This window comes from Lipotes vexillifer, unplaced genomic scaffold (assembly GCF_000442215.2).
Source record: "Lipotes vexillifer unplaced genomic scaffold, Lipotes_vexillifer_v1.1 scaffold687, whole genome shotgun sequence".
NCBI classification, from domain to species: domain Eukaryota; kingdom Metazoa; phylum Chordata; class Mammalia; order Artiodactyla; family Lipotidae; genus Lipotes; species Lipotes vexillifer.
Genome location: NW_006782674.1, coordinates 662,658 through 684,997, shown reverse-complemented (window position 1 = coordinate 684,997; position 22,340 = coordinate 662,658). Strand labels below are relative to the sequence as shown.

Sequence of the window (22,340 nt, the reverse complement as noted above, 5' to 3'; positions counted from 1 at the left end):
TGTGCTCCGCAATGGGAGAGGCCACAACAGTGAGAGGCCCACGTACCGCAAAAAAAAAAAAAAAAAAAAAACCCAAAAAAAAAAAAAAAAGCATCCACGGATACTGGGGGTTAGGACTGCAACATATCTTTGGGGGCACATAATTCAACTCATAACACTTGTCTTCTTGAGCTTCCCAGAGGAGCCAGAGACGTGTCCAGAGGGGCCCTGATTAGTAAAATTGCAAGAACTCCACTGCCATCTTTCAGTTACCAACAAACACCTGACTGTAGATGGCCAGACACCCCAAAGCATCTTATGAAGCATCTGGAGCACCTTTGCCCACACACCAGGCCCAGGGGTAGTTTTAGGTGTCCTAGAAGTTACTCTGAGAAGTTGGATGCTTAATTTGGAGGCAGAGTGAGGGTCCCTTCCTTTTCCTGGGCTGACTAAAAGCTACCCGGAAGAATGGACCCCTCTGAGGAGCCCTGGAAGTAAAAGTGGGTGGGGGCAGGTGCCTGAGCTGCCAAAAGAGTGTATTTGGTGGTTTGCCAGGCCGAGGACCCCAGCGAAATTCCAGCCAGAGAAGAGAAGGCTGCCGTCCTGTTTTGTTCTCTACAGAGGCCTTGTGTCCTTGATTTTAATGTTTTTCCTGAGGACCCAAGGAAAGCTCAGAAGTTGGACTCTGGTTTCCTGTCAGCATCATCCAACCCTCAGACACCTTTCCAGGAATCCATGATGCTTATTTTTGGGCAAAATTCAGTTTTTATCTATTTTCTGATGCCCCTGCCACCCTGCAGCATCCAGAGAGAATCCTGTCCGAATGAACTCGGATTCAGGCATCTCTTCCATTAGCCCCAGGGAAAGGCAGTTTAATCTGCAAAATTACTCTAAAGTTATCAGAAGCCCTCTCCAATACACTTTTAATAGCCAACATTCATTCCTTTCCCAATGCGAAGAAGAGATTTATTCTGGCCAGTTTATCCCAAGTAAATCTTGGGTATCTCAGTTTTACATTTTAACGAGAAACAAGCACTTTATAATAACTGCTCAGATTAAACTCCAACATACTCTCAAACCATTAACCTGAAGGAATTGTAACGATAAATTAAACATACTAATGAAGCTGTACTACAAGCTCAAAATTTGTTGGGTAGATTGTAGCATTATTAACAACCAACTTGACTTATCACAATCTATCATTGGAGGGAAACGAACTAAAACAGTGATTACATGACATGCAAACCCTGCCAGAATAAATAAAAACAGATGATTGTTAGCAGGAAAGGCAAATCTGCTAGGACATTTTCACGTGAGTGTCAACCCTGGCAGATCTTTAAAATTTTTCTCTTTGCGGTACGCGGGCCTCTCACTGCCGTGGCCTCTCCCGTTGCGGAGCACAGGCTCCGGACGCGCAGGCTCAGCGGCCACGGCTCACGGGCCCAGCCGCTCCGCGGCAGGTGGGATCTTCCCGGACCGGGGCGCGAACCCGCGACCCCTGCATCGGCAGGCGGGCTCTCACCCACTGCGCCACCGGGGACGCCCTAAATTTTTCTCTTTGTTTCTCCCATTCTCTCTTCTCTGTTTGCTCCTCCTCTTCCCTTCCCATCCATTCCGTTCACTCTCCTCTTAGAAGGATCTTAAAGAGTCCCGATTTTGTTGACGTCCTTGTCCTCTGCTCGCCACTAACTTTGGAGAGGGAGCCTACTTTTTGTAGAGAACTCTCTCCGGGGCCCTCGTGACACATCATTTGCCTGTCTCTGATCATACCTGCATGGCTCAGCACAACCCAGCTTCACCTCAGTCCTCAGGAGTATGTTGTGATTATCTGCAGTTGAATTAATTTGCACCTCTTACAGAATCGCAGCATCTTATGCTTGGAGGAACCGCAGAGATACGGGGCCCTCAGTTCCACGTGACAGAGCTGAGGCACAGAAGGTGACATGTCTTTCCTGCAGCCACGCAGATATCGAAGTGGCAAAAAAATGGAACCTACAAGTCTTCCCAAAAGTGACGTATCTATACAGGAGATCACCAGTCCTCCATCCTGGGTTCAGAACTTTGGGCAGAGTCTGAGGATGGCCCATGCTGTAGTGGCCTAGCAGGGGCCCATCCACACCCACCGCCCAGAGGAGTCCCTGGTCCAGTGACTCTGCCCAGCAGAGCCCTGCCTAGAGGGAGGATCTGGTAGACCTACTTTGGAGGGAGGGGCTCCAAAGGGGCCTAGAATTGTCCTGAGAGGTTTCAGGTGGACCTAGGTCAGGCCTCTGGGTGGAAAGCTTTGCTTTTACTGCCCTCCTTATAGGCCTCGGGGATACTGATGTCTAACTCCTCATACCCCTAGGAGGATTGGCTGAGACGCGACAAGTACAGTCCCCTTTGTAAAGCTGGAACCTAAGCAGCCCTCATGGTATCATGGTGATTATTACTGCACGTCAACACACCCCGTCATCACTTTGTCTGAAGAAGAAGTACGAATTATTTCCAGCCTCCATCCCCCTCCTCCCCTCCAGCATAGGTGAACTAGGCCATTCCTTAGTACAGGGGCAGGGCGCTGAGAGAGGAAGGAACGTTAGGACAGTAGAAAGGAGGCGAGAAGAGATGAGAGCCTTAGCTGGCGAAGGAAAACGATGGCGAGAGGGACGAGACACATGCTGCCTTCTGCTGGAGCGGGAGTCTTGGCCGCCTTAACCCAGCTGGGGAGCCTGAGAAGCCAGCAGTTAGAGAGGACGGGTCCTCGGGCTCTTGAGCCAGTGCTGCGGAGGCACACGGATAGGCGTCGTGGAAGCCACGGTGTTAGAACCCTGGAATCTCCTTGCACTCCTCCACCCCTCACCGTCCTGTTCCCACCAGGGCACCTGTCTGTTGGGTTTCATGAATCACCCACCAGCTCTCAGCAAAGTACATACACAGGTGATTTACAGCCAGCTTGGTGGGGGGTGGGGGAGACGGGCCAGACAAGGTGAACTCACGGGGATCACAGCTCAGTGGCCACCTGAGTTATGAGTCTCTCCTTCCATAGATCTCTTCCCTCCATGAACTTCCACTATGTCACCCAGTGGATTTCATCGGTTCTGGAGGCGAGTTCACCAGTATAAAGGTGCCCCCCTCCCCAGCCCTTGTGTTTCTGGTCTTAAGGCCCCTCTGGCTTACATTGTCTAACAGGGACCCCTGAGAGGTGATGGATCAACTGTGCTGTTTAAAGTCTGAGTGGATATGTAAGTCACAGGAAGTTGACAGTGATAGCCAAACCTTGTTTGGGACATCCCTTTCTTCCTGGGTGTCTCTGGTTGTTTCGAAGAGGACCCAATGATCTCCTAAAGCCTCAAAGCCAAATCAGTGTCACAATAGTTTAAAAATGCATATGGGACATGATACACTTAAGAAGAAGGGAGGAGTGTTTTATTTTTATTTTAATTTTGCGGCTCTCTGGATCTTAATTCCCTAAGACAAAGGATCGAACTCACACCCTTGGCAGTGAAAGAGCGGAGTCCTAACCACTGGACCAGGACCACCACGGGGGGGTGGGGGGAGGGGGGGGGAATTCCCAAGGGAGGAGTGTTGTAAACTAAATTAGCAATAGTCATAGAGTGATGGACTCCGAACTGGCCAGGGACTGTTCGGTGTTTGAGGCTGGGGAACGGCCCTGAGAGGTTGAAATCACATCAGACTCAGTTGCTTGGGGAGGGGAGCTGTGGTTCCGGACGCTCAGCCAGGCTACCTTCTTCTTGTGTGATAGAAAGATTGGGACCACTGCCTCTTGCATTCTAATGCTCCATTAGAAGAAAGGAGATGAATAAAGCAGCCATTGTAGGGAATTTGAACTCAAGCCTTTGTGTATCTAGTTTTCAAAATTAATGCAAATCCTGTCTCAGACCAGAGTGCCTACATGCAAAGATTTCCAGATTTCTCTGCCACGTTCCTTTTGCAAAACCTTTCCCTCACCGTATTCATTTTGATTGCATGGATTTTTTTTTTTTTTTTCCTCACTATGATTCTGCTATAACTGTGCCCCGTTTGGCAATTGGGAAAAAAAGGCATGGAAACTGGATGGTAATTTGCCCAAGCATCAACACAGTTGGCTAGACATGCAAATGCACCAGTCCCTGCTTGTTGCCACCTTCTTTTGCAGTGGGGCTCTGGGACTTCCTCCCCTCCCTCCTTCCCCCCCTCCCCACAACTGGCTTCCCTTCCTCCCAGGTGCTCTGCTGGGCAGTCTCGCCAGGGACTTAGGACTGTGCTGGGAGGTCGGTCACCTACACACGGGTCTCTCCTGGACTTGCACCCTGGCTCTCGCCAAAATGCTCACCGCTTCTCCCCACGCCCAACCCACAGAAATATCTTTAAAATCTTGTCTTGAATGCTCAGCCAGCCTCCAACACATGTCCGTCCCCCTGGGCTCCCTCCTGCCTGTCTATCTGCCTTCCTGCAGGTCTGTCACTAGCGCGTGCCGGCATAGCAAACACACGTGGCGCACCAACACTTCAGCTCAGCATCGCTTTGAACAAGCCCTACCAGGGGATCAGCAGTGTGGGGAGCAGATGTCAGAGGTGACCCACCGTCTGCTGTTTATGGGGGTTGCTCCTTCCCCAGGTAGGGCAATGTGTACGGAGACTGTCATAGCCAGTGCAGTGAACATCCAAGAGGTTGTCACCAGTATCTCTCTGGGAATTGGGCCATGATTTAAAAACAAAAAATTAAAGAGCTTGCCTAGAACAGAGACACACTGGGGTAACTGTAGATCTGACGTTCACGCAGATCCTGGGTTTGACACACTTGTCTTCGGCAGCTTGACAGATAGAAAAATAACTATTTGTTTTGTGTGTGATCAGAGTTAACTTAACCAACCCCTACCAAGCTCTTCTCTTTGTCAAGAGAAAAAGCCAGAGTTGAGGAGTTGAGGGCATCATGAGTGTGTGTGAGGGGGTGGTGAGAGAGCCTGGGAGGAGAGACAGCGAGAGGGAAACACTGGGAGAAATGCGGGCCCAGGAGTGTGGAGGGAGTTGATGTGCTGGAATCCTCCAGCTGCTCAGGGGTGGAGACAGGGCAGGCGGCTGGGAGTGGGCGTTGCCAGGAATGGGAGGGCAGAAGAAAAGGGAGATTTGGGGCAACGAATGTGATAGCCAGTTGCTGGCTCTCCCTGGGGATGCCGTGTGCCCCCTTCCGCTGGAGTAATCATTCCCAACCTCAACTGAGCACCAAGGTCACTGAGAGAGGGCTTGTTACATGCAGCCTGCTGGCCTCAACCTCATGGTTTCTGATTCCATAGGTCTTCAGTGATGCAGAAGAATCTGCATTTCTAACAAATTCCCAGATGCTTCTGGCCAGGGGCCCACACTCTGAGAATCACTGCGCCAGGGAACCCCAAAAGCTGACATGCTTTAAACTCTTCTAATCCAGGAAGTCACAAGGGCCTGTGTGTGAACTGGGCTGTCATACTGTGTCCGCCATAAGAAATACCTTTATTCGTGTGAAATGCTTAGGGAAGCAAGCCCTGGACCCCTAAACCTGCTCTCCTCTTTCAATCAGAAGATAAGCCATGAAAGGAGTGCCTTTGGTTTATGGGATACGGTAGGTTGATTGTCTGCCCCCCAAAAGCAGCACTGAAGTCCTAACTTCCAGGACCTGCGGACGTGACCTTATTTGGAAAAATAGTCTTCGCAGATGTAGTGAAGTTGTTTAGATGTAATCCAAGTCACGCTGGATTAGGGTGGGCCCTAAATCCAATGCCCAGTGTCTTTATAAGGGAGAAGAGCTGGAGATTTGGATACAGAGATAGAGAGACACAGGGAAGGATGCCACGTGCAGTCAGAGGCAGAGACTGGACTTGTGCTGCCATAGCCCAGGAATGCCAAGCTTTGCCAGCAATCCCCGGAAGCTAGGATGGAGCAAAGAAGGATTCTTCGCTGGAGCCTTTGGCCCCGCCAACACCTTGAGCTCAGATTTCTAACCTCCAGAACTATGAGAGCATAAGTTTGTTGCTTTCAGCTCACCAGTCTGTGGTCGTTGGTTATGGCAGCCCTAGCAAACGAATCCATGGGGGCTTCAGAGTTTGATTTTGCCATTGCCTTAGGGGCACCAGCCTGATCACTTGGGGGTGAGGTTTCTTATGTCCGCTGACTTTGGGGAGGTGCCCTGTTCCCCAAAAGCACATCCGTGGCTCAGCTTCAGGTCGCTTGACTGGGAGCCCCGCTCAGGGGACACCAAAGGAGTGGAACCTTTCGCCAGGGCAATCCAGTTGGGTGGCTGGGTGGAGGAGGGGGGCAGGGGGATGGAGAGTGGCCTCTGTACTGCAGATTCCAGCAGAGCTCCCCGACAGTCAAGGCAGGGGAAAGTGCTAGGCTTTTCAGAACTTTAGGCAGAATGAAAGAAAGGTTAGGATGAGAGCTGGGCAGCCTGAGAAAGCCGTCTCAAGGAGCAAGAAGTCCAGTGATCTTAGAGCACCAGGAAATTAGCATAAGGAAAACAGAAAAGTGGTCCCTAACGAATGTAGAGCTTAAACTTCATGGTGGAAAAGGGCAGCGGCAGTATGTTTGAAGAGTAAGAAACAAGCGGAGAGGATGAAAAGTTACGTGAGACCTGAGAACAGATCTTAGTATGAAGCCCTCGTCACGATACCCAGGGATGTCCTAAGTTTTCTATCGCTCAGTTTGGGTTCCCGGGCCGCGGCCTGGGAATCACCAGGGGTGCTTACTCCAAATGCAGGTTCCTGGGCTCCCCTCAGCCATGCTGAGCGAGAATCCGAGCGCACAGGGAAGCTTCATTTTCACAAACTCCCACAAAATCTGAAAAGCAATCCTGCAGATGCTTAGTAAATGTTAATAGGCTCCCCCCTTTCTAGATAAAATTAGGGGAAATATAGAGGAACGGAAGAGAGGAGGGGAGGGGAAGGGGTTTCGGAACACTTTTTAGCTATTAGCTCGGCCCCAAATTATCTTGTCCAGGACCTCAGTGTGGGCCACCCCGGGGTGTCTGTGGACACTGCTTCCTCCCACAGTTGGACCAGTTTTGACCAGTGTTGAGGGGCCGGGTGCCTCAGGACTTGCAATCACCGGCCTGTTGCAGCTCTGCCACCTACTGGCTGTGGAGGGAGGTGCAGAATTCAGCACAGCGTTCACCCTGGTTTAAAGAGCAGCTTCAGAAAACACACACAGCACACACACATACACATACCCTCTGACCCCGGGTAGCCCACAGCAGCAGCTATTGGTTCACCTGTTGTCACAGGTACAGACGCATTCGATTTCTGTGTTCAGGGATGGATGACATTGGAGGCAGAGAAGAAGGAATAAGGAAAGAAAGTGCACAGTGATAACCAGAGGCTCTGAAAAGACGTCCTCTTCCTTCTCCCTTCCTGTTTTCCAGAACGCAGGAGGTAAAGATGTTAGTGAGAGTGAACTCTGCAGGGGTGGGGGAGGGAAAGGCTCCCAGGAAGGGCAGGACAGGGCAGGGAGGGAGGGTGTGAGCCCTGAGGCGATGAGCCCTGGCGCTCCCTTAGCCAGGCTCCCCGGGGGATCCGGAGCAAGTGAGCACAGGCTGATAACTCATCCTTCCCTGAGGCTCTGGCTGCTGGCCAGTGTTGAGGTCTTTTCTGCCTCAGTTTCCTCTTTTGTGGCATGAATAAATGTGTACCCCGCCTTCAGAACCCAGCCAGAGTCTGACCTCCAGTGCTCAGAAGGGCAGGAAAGAGTAGCTATCCCCTGTCTGGCTAGGAGGGCTCTAGATCCCCAGAGCCACTCAGAGGAGGTCTGACCCCTGCCTACCTCCCCTCCCCTCCCCTCTGACCACCTGTGGGCCCACTTGTGTTCGGGGATGAACTTCTGACCTTGCCTTGTCTTGGGGCCCTGACCTTATGTCCAAACCAGTTGGGCTGAGTTTCATGGACCAGGTTACATCAGGTCTTCAGGGAAAACAGATCAACAGATCCCAGCCGTTGCCAAGAGCCACAGATTCTCGTGCTCCTCCAGAATGAGAATGCTCTCTGGCTGCACACTCTGCCCCTGCCCGCCTTCTCTCTGCCTGGCTCTCTCGTCCTCCACCCCTGCGCTTGGCTTCCTTCCCTACCCCTTTCTCAAGCTGCCTGGATGCCTGCAACCTGAGCCGCTGAGGAGGGAACAGGCTGGGAGGCCCCTGGAGCTGGTGTCCAGGCAGCGAGTGCTGACTTTGGCTTGTGGTGCCCACTTTGCTTCTGTCGTGCATGACTTGGGACTTGGTCATTGTGAAACCACTGTGGCTTGGCAAGGGCCAGCGAAGGGACAGCACTTACCACGGAGCCTGAGCATCAGGGCAAACTTTGGGTCCTGCTCTACTGAGTCACAGACCAAGTAAATCCAATCCAGTCGGACATAACACAACTCAACACAACCCAATCCAACACACCACAACACAGTACAACACAACCCAGTCCAACACAACACAGTACAACCAACCCAATCCAACATAACCCAATCTAACACAACACAATATAACCTAACCCAACACAACACAGTCCAGTACAACCAACCTAATCTAACACAACCCAATCCAACACACCACAACACAGTACAACACAACCCAGTCCAACACAACACAGTACAACCAACCTAATCCAACATAACCCAATCTAACACAACACAATGTAACCTAACCCAGCACAACACAGTCCAGGACAACCAACCTAATCCAAAACAACCCAATACAACACAATACAACCAACCCAATCCAACATAACCCAATCTAACACAACACAATATAACCCAACACAACACAACACAATATAACCCAATCCAACACAGTACAACACAATACAACCAACACAGTCCAACATAACCCAATCTAACACAACACAACACAATATAACCCAACCCAACACAACACAATAAAATTAAATAACTAAGGTAACAGGCAGTTTCACAGTACTCTATTTACTCATCTCACTCTTAGTTGATGGAACTGGGGATGTGGGGGGCTAAGCAGGGGATTTTCCTGGCCACAGGAAAATCCTCCATCCCTTACTTAAAGGATTGTTAAAAGGAAGTGAACACCAAAGCAGCTTGGTGAGGGCAGCAGGCTAGGAGTGAAGAGACCTGACAGAACTGCAATGGTGATGTGACCTTGGGTACCATGGAACACCTGGGTATTCATTCCTCATCTGCTGGAGGGTGGGAGCCTGAGTGTACATACACTTTGCCAACCTGGCTCACCACACTGATATAGGATGCACTGAAATAATGGTCACAAAATCCCTTTTCAAAGTATGAACGCGAAGCTATTGTTAGTTGAGTAACTGCTTTATAGACAAGTGAACTCTGTTTTGTAAAATCGTGGCCAGGAGGCATGGGAGAGTCGAGGTCTCTTCTCCATCAGGGAGGTGCTAGAATGCTGTGACTAAGTCTCATTTTCCATGAGTCCAAATTGATTGATTCAGTTTGCATTAAGAATATCAAAGTTTTCCAAAACCCCAGTTAGCGAGCTCGGTGGAAAGAAATGTGTTGTTCCCTTAACCCAAACGCTAGAAGTGGCCACAGGAGAACAGGGTCGATGTGGATGATTCAAGACAATCCGCTCCCAACACAAAGTAGGCAGCCTCATGGTGGTGGAGGAGGGTTTTTTGTGTTTAGCTGTTTTAGACAATAAGTAGGTTCTCATCTTTGTTAAAGGACCGTAAACGCCCCTCTTCAAGGGAAGTTCTCCAAATTTTTCTAAAGTCAGATTATGTCAGTTCCCACCCCTGTAACATACAACACTCCCCCCTTCCCTACAGATGAAAGCGTAGCACTTTGAAGGGCATTCTAGGGTCTCTTGTGCCCGCATCCAACCCCCCACTGTGTCCCTCTGCAGTCACGTGGCCTGGCCATAGCTGGCACCTCCCACTGCACACACTTGACATTTGCCTCACCCGTCATGCCAGCCTGTCCCAGGACACATCTTCCTTGCAGCGCCTGCCGCCGGAATCCCATTCCTCCTTTAAAAGCCAGCTGCAATCGTCACTCTCTTGTGAAGAGCCCTGCTCTACGTGACCTTCCTTTCCGTGGCCACACACAGCCTGTTATCTGCATGCGCTTCCCTCAGGAGGGGTTTGGTGTGGGGGGCAGGGCACGTTGGCTGAGGACCTGGTAGAAAATTCTGATGCTACCACCTGTTAGCTTTATATGACTTTAGTCCTCTCCGATCCGAGTCAGTTTATTTACACATGAAATGTGACTAAAATTACCGCTCTTCTCATCGCATCAGAATTGTAGCTCATTTATGAAATCAACCAGTGTTTCCTGTGCCCCTACGACTGTGGTGTGAATTAAATCAGAAATGAAATGTGAAACTGCTTTCTAAATTCTGTTTGGCATCTTAGTTGCTTTAGACAAGACACCCTTGAGGGTGGCAACCTGCCAGGTTCCCTTTGACTCTTTTGCAAGATTCCCTTTGAGTCCTCTGTAGCAGGATGTTACACAGCGGACTTGAACTAGAGACTCCCAGAGGTTGCACACAGTGGGCCAGTGTGAGAGCCCAGGGGTCCCGTTTCCTGGGCCTCAGTCACAGAAATATCTCCCTCGCTCCCACTTGCTCCCAGATCCTCTGACCTGCTCATCTTAGGTGCCAGATGAGAAAGTCAGGGGGGCAAGCTATGCAGGAGCATGGTTTTCTGCTGGATAAAGAAAATCCTTGGGAGAGTCGGGGACAAGATTTTTCTTAATCATCTGACACCTTTGTTTATGTAGTGTGTGTAATAATAAAAACTCGCCAGCGTGCTTGCAGTCCACTGGAGGCTGAGGAAATAATTACCTGCTTAGAAATCCGGGAGGAAATTAAGCGGTGGAGATGATTTCGTTGCTGGCTTCTTTTGGTCTCTCTTTTACTAGAGCAACACAGCAAGCTGACATGGGCAGGGTCCTGCTGGCTGGAGAGGAACAAAGAAATGTTCCCATCCTGCTTTTCCCTGTTCTACCTTGAGGGATGGGAAAATAAAGCTCACTGCCCAGGGATGCGGCCAGAAGTCCAGTCAATGGACTCCAGTCTACAGACCCAGGATGCAGGAGCTTCTGATCTAGTCCCCAGGGCCTTATGAGGCAGGGGTTGTCATTAGAGCCTCTCATGGAGCCCAAAGAGTAACACCTGGACCGTCTCCTCCACCTTTCCTGAGATTTCCCCGCCCTCAGCTCCCTGACCCTTCCCCTCCTCTCACCATTGCCTCTTTCCCCTTCCTGCTAATTGGGGCAAAAGCAGAAAGTCCCCAAGGAGCAGAAGGGAGCCAGCAACTCCTAGTGGTGGGCACTGGCATGAGGCTGACCAAAGGCGACAGAAGGAAAGGGTCTGTGAGGAGAAAGGGCTCAACCCTCAGAATACGTCACTTGGTTTGCAGTCTTACATCGGAGCGAAAGATAAACGCTGAGGAGTTTTTCTTTGTAATGATAGATAAATTCAGATTTTGAAAATGACATAGGCTTTGGAAAGAAATTCCTGAACCAGCCCCAAGCAAAACCGTGAAAATTGTGATGCAAAATGAGATTTCTCTTTAGCTCCTCAAAGATGCCCCCTGCCCACTTCTCCATCATGAGCCATCCATGGGCACCATTCTCTCCTGTCATGGAAAAATTGGAGCTAACAAAACGTATCTGTATAGCCTATATGATTGTATAACCTGGACATCTGAACTCGCCACTTTGCTGATGGTGCCCTAAGGGATTGGGAGACTCGGCCAATGGGACCAGACTCATGTCCTGGACCCCTTCCAGGCCAGGACCTTTCACTTGACCGCCCACCCTCCCCACCAAAGATAGCTTCCCCTCCTTCATCACAGTTTTTATATCATAAAAGATGCTTCACCCAGAGAAAAAGTTCCTCCAACATTGGAATTCAAGGATGGTGGTGACTGTATAGAGAAGATGCCAGGATAGCATGTCTTTCGTGTGTTCCTCAAAGTGCCTGCCTATTTATTTGTAAGCTTATATAGGTTAAGGCACGGAGCCTATTTTAGGGGCTAGCCTGGGAAATAGGAGAATGTTTCCATTTCTCACCTGAGGGAGCCCTTTGTGGTTGTTTGGGGGCAGCGTGAAGGAAAGTGGAAAATGCGACTTGTGTTCTTCCTTTCACCACTGACTTCCTGATCTATTGGTATATTCTGTAACCCACGAAGTGTGCCATACCTGGCCCTCAGAAAGAAGGCGAGCCGGTCAGCCTGACACAGTGGCTGAAATTCTGACTCTGGGAGATGTCTTGTGTCATGATTTCACAGTCCACCTCTAGAATGGCAGTAACCAAAAGCAAACCCTTAGCAACGACACAAGCACCCGTCCTGAATTTCCAAGGCAACCAGACAAGGCCAAGTGGCCATGCCCCTGTGACTTCATGCCACAGATCTCACACTCACTCTTCACTTCCCACCCACACCAGTTTTTCCTCCCAACTTGCCCCTTGTTCCTGCCATTCCCTTGGTCATCAGGCGTGACAGTCCGGAACTGTCACTGGTCTACAGGCTCCATCACGTCCTACCGTCATCCATCTCCTTGATTCCCAAGGCCTGGAGGCTAGACCAAAGTGCACATCACTCTGTTTCTGTCTCTCCACATCCACACTATCCAGTATAAGAGATTTTGGTCCAGGAACACACAACTTGCTGTAACAAAAAGGTTTATGAAGGCGAATTATTTCCGTATGTTCCCAGACTCCCCCCATTCCATATATTTTATCCTTTAATGTATCTTCAAAATACATCAAATGCATTACATAAATAAGACTTTGTGTAACCTTTATTAGCTTAGTGTTGACTCTGGACTTGAAGAAAAATGATGGGGCCGTGAGGGCATGTTCCTGGGGTGGAGTGTGGTAGGCAGAGGGAGAGATTGCAGTCCAAGTACCATCCCCACTCACATCTAGGTGGCAGCCACAAAGAGGTCAGGTCCAGCACCTGCCTCAAGACCATCAAAAATAATGGAAAAAAAAATGTGTGTCACTCATCTTACTACAAATCTCAGTGTCGAGACTCACGGGAGACCAAGCCTGCCCTCTCTCCCTCACCATGATGTGACTGTGACACATGAGTTCAGAGAGATGTGTCCTGGGTGAATGAGCTGTGACTGGCTGTGACAATAACGGGAAACTTGAGTTTAGCCCCAATTATGTTCCAGCCCGTGTGCTAAATGCTTTTCATCTACTAACTCTTGAATTCTTCACATCAGCTGAATGTAATAGGTACTGTTATTGTTCACATTTTATGAAAGAGGACACTAGGAGTTGGAGAAGCTGACTCATTTCCCAAAGGTTGCATAGCTGGTGCGTGGCGGGGCTGGGTTTGGAGCTCATGGTCACGGCCTCTAGAAGCCATGCACTTAATCACTCACTACACTATATAATTTCTTGGGCAAGCCTGGAAAATAACATCATGACAGACTAAATGCTGGCCCAATGGAGAGAGGAAAATATTACTATTGCTGTGCTAATGCACTATTAGCATATCATATCAATTATTGATTTTTTTTTAATGTGGACCATTTTTAAAGTCTTTATTGAATTTGTTGCAATATTGCTTCTGTTTTATGTTTTGGTTTTTTTTTTTGGCCACGAGGCATGTGGGATCTTAGCTCCCCGACCAGGGATCGAACCCGCTCTCCCTGCATTGGAAGGCGAAGTCTTAACCACTGGACCGCCAGGGAAGTCCCTCAATATATTGATTCTTTTTTTTTTTATATATATGTTTATATACATATATATATGCTTATATACATATATACAATATATATATGTTTATACACATATATACGTTTATATACATATATAATATATATGTCTATATACATATATATGTTTATATACATATATATTATATATATATATTATATATATATGGTTATTCTATATGGTTTATCTTAGGTTATTGAATAGAGTTCCCTGTGCTATACAGCAGGATCTTGTTGTTTATCCACTGTGTATATACCAGTTTCCATGTGCTAATCCCAAACTCCCACTCCATCCCTCCTCCACCCCCGCCCCATGGCAACCACAAGTCTGTTCTCTATGTCTGTGGTCTTAGTCTATATTGAGTGAATAAATTAAAGCTACACGTGGAAATAGATAAGCATCTCATTGTAATACTGTTATAGTAGTTCGCAGAAGTGTTTGGGCTCCTGACAGGTGGCTCTGTGCACAGTCATCACATATGCTCACCCCAGCTATTTAATGAACTAGTTTTAACTTCCGGTGGAGACTGAAAGACAAATGTTAGAGAAGAGGATTGAAATGCAAGTGCCCCTGAGAGAAGTAACAACACCATGAGTGCAGCTCACACTGAAAGAGAAATCTCTATTCACCTCATTCTTAAACATTGATTTTTTTAAAAATCAGCTTTATTACTAGAAGCAGAAAGAGCATACCATGGGCACCACTTTAGAAAAATAAACTCTAATTATGCCGGAAAGAAAGGTGGGGCAAGAAAATATGGTCATGTCCCAGGTCTCAGGTGAGTTCCTGGGATGCCGCCGAGTGTGGGTTCTTGGCTTCGAGCAGGAAGGAATTCAAGAGCAAACCACAGTAAAGAGAAAGAAGGTTTATTCAAGGAGATACACACTCCACAGACAGAGTGTGGGCCATCTGGGAAGAAGACAGGCCAATATATTGATTCTTAATATTCCAACCACCAGCTCTTCCACTCTTGGTTACTTCCTCCTTGGTGTCAGCTTGCACGTCTGAGCATGGGGACAGACAACTCCCACAGGGGCAGGAATGGTGGCTGTGGGTTTTGCTTGGTGCCGCAGAGCTGCAAGATCAATAGTTTAATTGCTGTGAAACACATGGGCTGTAGTGATGTCGTATAAATAATTGTAATAACTGTGGTCAGTGACAAAGAGGATGGTTTTCCAATATCTTATTTTAAAATTCATTTCTCTACAATTAACTCCACATGCTTCTGGCAGAACGAGTATCCCATACAGGCACTGATTTTTTTTTTTTTTTTTTTTTTTTTTTTTTTTTTTTTCCTTCGATTTTCCTTCGAGGCCCTTTAGTTCTGATACCTCCTGCCTTTTCCAGACTCTCCCTCACTGGGATCAAAGGTCACCCATCTGATTCGAGGAGAGTGTCCTTAGGCCCCTCCGCTGAGGGAGGGGGCGGCTTAAAGCACGGTCTCTGTGGTTTTCGCGGGATGAAGTGTGGTCAAAAGACCCTTTGTGGTATCACAGCCGAGCTCCCTCCTGGCCCCGGGCCCCTCAGCTCTCCCATCTGTGCATTCCAGCCCTGTCTGCTGATGTCATACCCACACAGGGACCTCTTCTCCCAGCCAGAATTCTAAGTCTGGAGAAGGCTGTTGCCCACAGTGTCTTTGGGAGCGGATTTTCTGACTGCAAACCATTCACATGCCTCACCCAGGCCTCATGAATTCCTGGGTTCTCATTTGAAAGAGTTCCAAGTGTTTCTTTCTCAGAGTAGCTGCTGTTAAAAAAAAATAAAAAAATGTAGAATGCAGGCAGTGGCTGCTGGGGGAGGCTTGTGGGGATAGAGAGAGGAGGAATTAAGTAGTACTTGGTTATCTGTGAGGCAGGACTGAGTGGACTAAAGTCCACTCTTCAAAGAAGATCCAGAAAGTTGTTACTAGATAACAATGAACGTTGTCACTATGGCACCCAACAACACCTACTTTTATGTCAGTTGTCACTGAGTACAGATTTGAAGCCAGAAAGTTTAAACTCCAGTCTGGGGCTCCACTCGCTGGCTTTGTGACCTTAGGTAAGATGAATAAGACACAGCACTGCTCTCAGGGAGCACCTGGGCAGGTGGAAAGATGGGTGCACGTAATGACCCCAGGTTGTGAGGTGCCCCAAGGGCCATGGTCCAGGCAAGCCAGAAGGAATTCAAGGCGGGGCATTGAATCTATCCTGGGAGATGGTGGGGAGAATTCTTGGAGAGAGTGATGCCGACCTGAGTCTTGAGTTAACACACTTACTCCTGACCCTTATTTTGACCACAAAAAATTTCCTAGGTGGCTCAGGAGTTGGGGCTTCTTTGAAATCCTGGTACAGATCCCAACTGAGCAAAATTTGAATCTCTGCCTATTTCAGGGCTTTTCAAGTCCACTGATATTTGAAAGGAACCCTCAGTCATTCAACCAGGGGCCAGATGGTGCCACTGACCCACGTGCTTCCCAAGGGGAGGTAGCACGTGGTACACTGGGTGAGCGGTTGATGGGGACGCCCATCCTTCTTGAGGAGTTGTGTTCTCCACCTTCGAGGAAGCTGGCACCTTGGTCCTCTGCACTAAGAAAACAGGCTGTTCTTAAGCTCATAAAACACACACAGCTGTCCTTGGATGGTGCCCTGGGGAAGGGCTGATGCCCCAGAAGCCTGAAGAGGCTGCAGGGAAAGAACCCAGAGCAGAGCTCATCAGAAAGAGCAGATGTCGAGGTGATACGCACTTGTCTGAGGCTCCCTGGGCTATTTATTTGTCAAGGAAATTGCTGAACAGTACCTAGGGGCTGAGCCACAGTCTCGTGGGGCTTCCTGCAGACACCTCAGAACAGGGTCTGTCGAGGGGGAACCATATCGGGCTGGCTGCATTTGGTCTTAGAAAGGGAAACGGTGGTCCTTTGGAGACAGGACATCAAAAAGATATAAGCTTGGGAGTCTCCGAGGACCCTGGGACCCTTTTGATCTTTTCCCATTGTTATTGGAATTCACGCATTCATTTGTTAATTTACTAAACATCTATTAAGCAACTCTGGTGTTCACAGAGCTGTTGGAGACTGGGGGCCGTGCTCGGCTACAGTATCACCATCATCACATTATTTCCTCTCCATCTTCATACTAACTCACTAAATACAACTGAGTACCAAAGAGCCACAACTAACAACCATATGCATTACTTACTTCCAACATACCAGGCACTTTAGTAAGAGCATCTCGTAATCCACCTGATGAAATCCTGACTGACAGCAACCTTGAGCTCGGAATTCTGAGCCCCATATTTCAGCTGAGGATATTAAGCAGGTCTTGAAAATTCTGCCTGAGGTTGCAAATGCTAATAATGGGCAGAATCAGGACGCCAGCTTGGCTGGCTGCACAGCCCGATGCTTAAACGCGATGCCGCAGACCTGCCCTCAAGATGCCGACACTCTCACGGCTGAGAGGAACACACTCAAAGCATGAGAACAAAGAAGGATAGACTTCCACATGAGCCAAAGCACAAGACAGCCTTAAGTGGCTACACACGTGCGTATAGGAGGCGATCAGAGTGGGGCAGGTATTGTGGAGAAAGCCTTTGGAGGAGTGTCCTGGACCAGATTCAGAGGCATGGATGCACGTGGGTTGGTTGAAAGGAAGCAGAGAGGAAGCTGAGGGAAATGGTGTGAACAGGATTGTGAGAAGGGACCAGTTCGATTCTTCGAGGAAGCAGGAGAGCACCAGGCCTGGCAAGAAACGCAAGGCTGTGTGGAGGAATGAGGGGCATGCTACACCTACTAGCGCTCTGTGTGGTCAGTGACCTCGTAGTTGCTAGGTGGTGAGAAAGAAGTTGAAGCGGTGCTCCTGCGGTGCGGGGGCTGAGAGGAGGCCTGGGGGGCAGAGTCTGGCTCCGCTCTAGGGCGAAAGTGGCAATATGCAAAGGACAGTCGGAAGATGGAAGCAACTGGGGTTAGGAGAGAAAGTAGCTAGGAGACCACGGTCTTGGTCCGCAGCTGGGGTTAGGAGAGAAAGTAGCTAGGAGACCACGGTCTTGATCCACAGATGAGAGGTGGGCTGGGACTTAGCAACTGGAGGAATGGGGCATGTGGTGACCAGTAAAGTTCGGGATGTGAAGGAGTGGGGGAGGTGCAGCTGCTTCTGAGCCCAGGAGAAAACCTAGACGAAGCCCACTTTCCTCATTCAGTCAGCACATAATTACTGAGTCTTTACTCTGGGCCACGGTCTGTGCTAGAAGCCCCCATCCCCTGAGCTAGGACCTGACCAGTTAGGACTCCTGAAACTCCTGTAACAGCTCACGTGAGAGTCCATCCGTCTCCAGGCTTCACTCCTCTTCCATTTTCTTTGGGCGCTCCAGCTGGACAGGGGGTTTCTCCTGGTTCCAGTACAGCTGCATTGAGCAGCTGCTGGATCCCACTCCGGAGGAGGCTCGATTTCCAGCAGGAGAGAAATGCTGACTGAACATCAGCCCCTTGCGGTCATGATACACCTCTGTTCATTAACCCATTGGTGACGGCAACGGTTGTGAGGACACAGAAGAGAGGACGTAGCCTCCCCCGCATTTGGCAGGAGGACACACCGAGCCCAGGGAATATGGGGGGTGGCAGGGTGAAGAGCGACTCATCAAAGTCGTGGAAGAGGCAGTAGGGGAGTGTGCACAAGGAATCCGGGGTCTGAGACTCTGTCCCCATGCCATGTAGGGGCCACTGCCTCATCTTTAGGAAATGGGCCCTGCTTCTCCTCAGCATCCTGCCAGCCCTGACTCCACTTCTGCCCTTGATGGGGCCTCAGAGACGCCTTTCCTCGCCGTGAGCCAGGCTGTGGTACCCCACTTCCCCTCCTGTGGCATGCCCAAACCATACGCAGGAAGCTGCTTTCATCTTTCTCTGTAAAGTTGCCGGCTTTCTGAATCACGCCCAAGTTGAGCCAGGCTCAGGGTTTCCGGACAGTTCCTCCAGCTTCAGGCATCCGTGGGACGGTCTCTGGACCACGTTGCAAGGACGCCCATCCTAGCGCTCCGTCATGGGCACAAACCCTTTTCGGCCCGGTTTCCTCTGTCCAGTGATGCCCATTTTCTAGTCTGCTCAGATGGTCCCGAGCTGAGCGCTGGGGCCCCTTCTCTCTTTCCAGCCCTTAGATGACCTTGTCAGAATCTGGGAGGCCTCTGTGGACCATGTCCTCCAGCCTCTCTTTCTATATAGCACGTAAGGTTGCTGCTCCCCTTGGGGAGGAGTGGAGATCATGGGGATTGATTGACTAGAATTGGCTCCATAGCAATCAACGTGCTTACCGAAACTTGCTGAACATTCAGTGAAACATGACTATTACCCCCTCACTCTGCTAAGTATTTTTTATGCTTGGGAGATGATCAGACTTGCACAGCAACAGCCAAGTATTATTATTAGTTCTGTTTTTCTTCTGAGGAAAGCAAACTCAGAAAAGCTTGATAGGTTGCCTAAGGCCACGCAGTTCCCAAGTGCCAAGCTGGGATTCACACCGTCTGCCCGTGGGCTTACCCTCTCACTCTCTGCCTGCACATGACATCTCAAGGGCCAGGGGACTCTGGTCTTCTGGAACACAGAATGAGCAGATGTGTGTAAAGCACGTGGCAATGAATGGAAGGAGTAGATCAACTGTCTCTTCAGGGGTACTTGTTTTTCTAGCAGTGGGAGCATTCTGCCCCAGCTCCTTTGTGGCTAGATGCACATAGGTAAAAGCCATCCAAGATTTGGGGGTGCCAGCAACTCTAGGGTCACAATCTGGCTGACCCACCAAGTTTCCAAACCAGTAACCTGTGTGTGCAATTCTCTCCAATGAGACTCATTGGAAAGATGCCACAAGAGAAGCTGATTATAAAGATTTTGTATTTGAAATACGCTGGTTTGAACCTTTTTCTGGTATTGCCTTCATATCAACCATACTGTCTTTCCTTTTAATTTCATCAGCATCTTTTTTGGAGTTGTATCCTGTTCTTTGTGTCACCACCCAAGCAGGTGGGGGAGGGATGGAGGCCATTGTCCCTGACTTCTCTGATTTGGACCATACACAGCAAGAAGTCCTAATGGCTACCTAGACAGCATCATTCGGTTTTGTGCGTGTAACGAGAGACCCAAAGGGACCTGTTGTCCTGACAGTGTTTGGTAACATGGTGCGGATTTCATACGCATGCAGGGCCTGTCTAATTAATTACTGTTTATACTCTTGTAGTTCTCTTTGCAAGCTCTTTCTCCTGGCTGGAATCAGGAAATCAAAACAAAGCGCCCTCACTGTGCTATTCTGGGGCCGCTTAAGTAGGGTGAACGCAGAAGCAGGGGCTCTGCCCACATTCTAAACCCTGGGAGTCAAGGCAGGGAGGCCAGGCTGCGGCGTGTGGCAGGGTCCACTTTGCTGGTGGAATGGGCACCGTGGACCCTCAGGTCTGGGTTAGACAGTTCCAGCTCCTCTCCTGCTGATGAACCTTCCAGTGAGAACATCCCCAACTGTTTGGTTCCTTTCTCATAAGATAAGGAAGAAATCTGCATTCTGGGGACGGATGAAGACGTTGATGAGTAGTTTGAGCATTTCCATGCACTCGTTTATTCAACAAGTATTTATTGAGAACCTACTATGACGCGCGGTTCAGGGGTTTGGGGGACATCAGTGAACACAAGAGATAAAGATTTCTGCTCAGGGAGACCTTCAAGATGGTGGAGGAGTAAGACGTGGAGATCACCTTCCTCCCCACAGATACATCAGAAATACATCTACACGTGGAACAACTCCTACAGAACACCTACTGAATGCTGGCAGAAGACCTCAGACTTCCCAAAATGCAAGAAACTCCCCACGTACCTGGGTAGGGCAAAACATAAAAGAAAAAACAGACAAAAGAACAGGGATAGGACTTGCACTTCTGGGAGGGAGCTGTGAAGGAGGAAAGGTTTCCACACACTAGGAAGCCCCTTCACTGGCGGAGACAGGGTGGTAGGCAGGGGGGAAGCCTACCAGACACCTCCCAGCTCCACGTAATATCAAATGGCAAAAGCTCTCCCAGAGATCTCCATCTCAATGCTAAGACTCAGCTCCACTCAATGACCAGCAAGCTACAGTGCTGGACACCATATGCCAAACAACTAAAAGGCAGGAACACAACCCCACCCATTAGCAGGCAGGCTGCCTAATATCATACTAAGCTCACAAACATCCCAAAGCACACCACCAGACGTGGTCCTGCCCACCAAAAAGACAAGATCCAGCCTCATGCACCAGAACACAGGCACCAGTCCCCTCCACCAGGAAGCCTACACAACCCACTGAACCGACCTTACCCACTGGGGGCAGACACAAAAACGATGGGAACTACAAACCTGCCACCTGTGAAAAGGAGACCCCAAACACAGTAAGTTAAGCAACATGAGAAGATAGAGAAACACACAGCAGATGAAGGAGCAAGGTGAAAACCCACCAGACCAAACAAATGAAGAGGAAACAGGCAGTCTACCTAAAAAAGAATTCAGAGTAATGTGATAGGAAAGATGATCGAAAATCATGGAAATAGAATGGAGAAAATACACGAAATGTTTCACAAGGGCCTAGAAGAACTAAAGAGAAAACAAACAATGATAAACAACACAATAAATGAAATGAAAAATTCTCTAGAAGGAATCAATATCAGAATAACTGACGCAGAAGAATGGATAAGTAACCTGGAAGATAAAGTAGTAGAAATAACTACCACAGAGCAGAATAAAGAAAAAAGAATGAAAAGAATTAAGGACAATCTCAGAGACCTCTGGGACAACATTAAATGCACCAACATTCAAATTATACGGTTCCCAGAAGAAGAAGAAAGAGAAAAGGGGACTGAGAAAATATTTGAAGAGATTATAGTTGAAAACTTCCCTAATATGGGGAAGAAAATAGTCAATCAAGTCCAGGAAGCACGGAGAGTCCCATACAGGATAAATCCAAGGAGAAACACGCCAAGACACATATTAATCCAACTATCAACAACTAAATACAAAGGAAAAAATTTTAAAGCAGCCAGGGGAAAGCAACAAATAACATACAATGGAATCCCCATTCTGCTGATCTTTCAGCAGAAACTCTGCAAACCAGAAGGGAGTGGCAAGACATGTTTAAAGTGATGAAAGGGATAAAGCTACAACCAAGATTACTCTACCCAGCAAGGATCTCATTCAGATTCAATGGAGAAATTAAAACCTTTACAGATAAGCAAAAGCTAAGAGAATTCAGCACCACCGAAACAGCTCTACAACAAATGCTAAAGGAACTTCTCTAGGCAGGAAACACAAGAGAAGGAAAAGAACTACAATAACAAACCCCAAACAATTAAGAAAATGGTAATAGGAACGTACATATCAATAATTACCTTAAATGTAAATTGATTAAATGCTCCAACCAAAAGACATAGACTGGCTGAATGGATACAAAAACAAGATCCATATATATCCTGTCTATAAGAGACCCACTTCAGACCTAGGGACACATACAGACTGAAAGTGAGGGGATGGAAAAAGATATTCCATGCAAATGGAAATCAAAAGAAAGCTGGAGGAGCAATTCTCATATCAGACAAAATAGACTTTAAAATAAAGACTATTACCAGAGACAAAGAAGGACACTACATAATGATCAAGGGATCGATCCAAGAAGGAGATATAACAGTTGTAAATATTTATGCACCCAACATAGGAGCACCTCAATACATAAGGCAAATACTAA

General features: G+C 48.5%; 1 protein-coding gene across 3 annotated transcripts in view; it reads left to right on the top strand.

Annotated features, from left to right (window-relative positions):
• PLXNA4 (plexin A4) overlaps window positions 1-22,340 on the top strand; it is a 382,796-nt gene that overhangs the window by 185,258 nt on the left and 175,198 nt on the right. The window contains exon 4 of one of the 3 annotated variants that reach the window (XM_007455356.1): window positions 13,533-13,564. The exons of the other annotated variants lie outside the window; for them this stretch is intronic. Within the exon in view, the coding sequence (XP_007455418.1) occupies window positions 13,533-13,564 (32 nt within the window). The remainder of the gene's footprint in view (window positions 1-13,532; window positions 13,565-22,340) is intronic. 3 annotated transcript variants of the gene reach the window in all.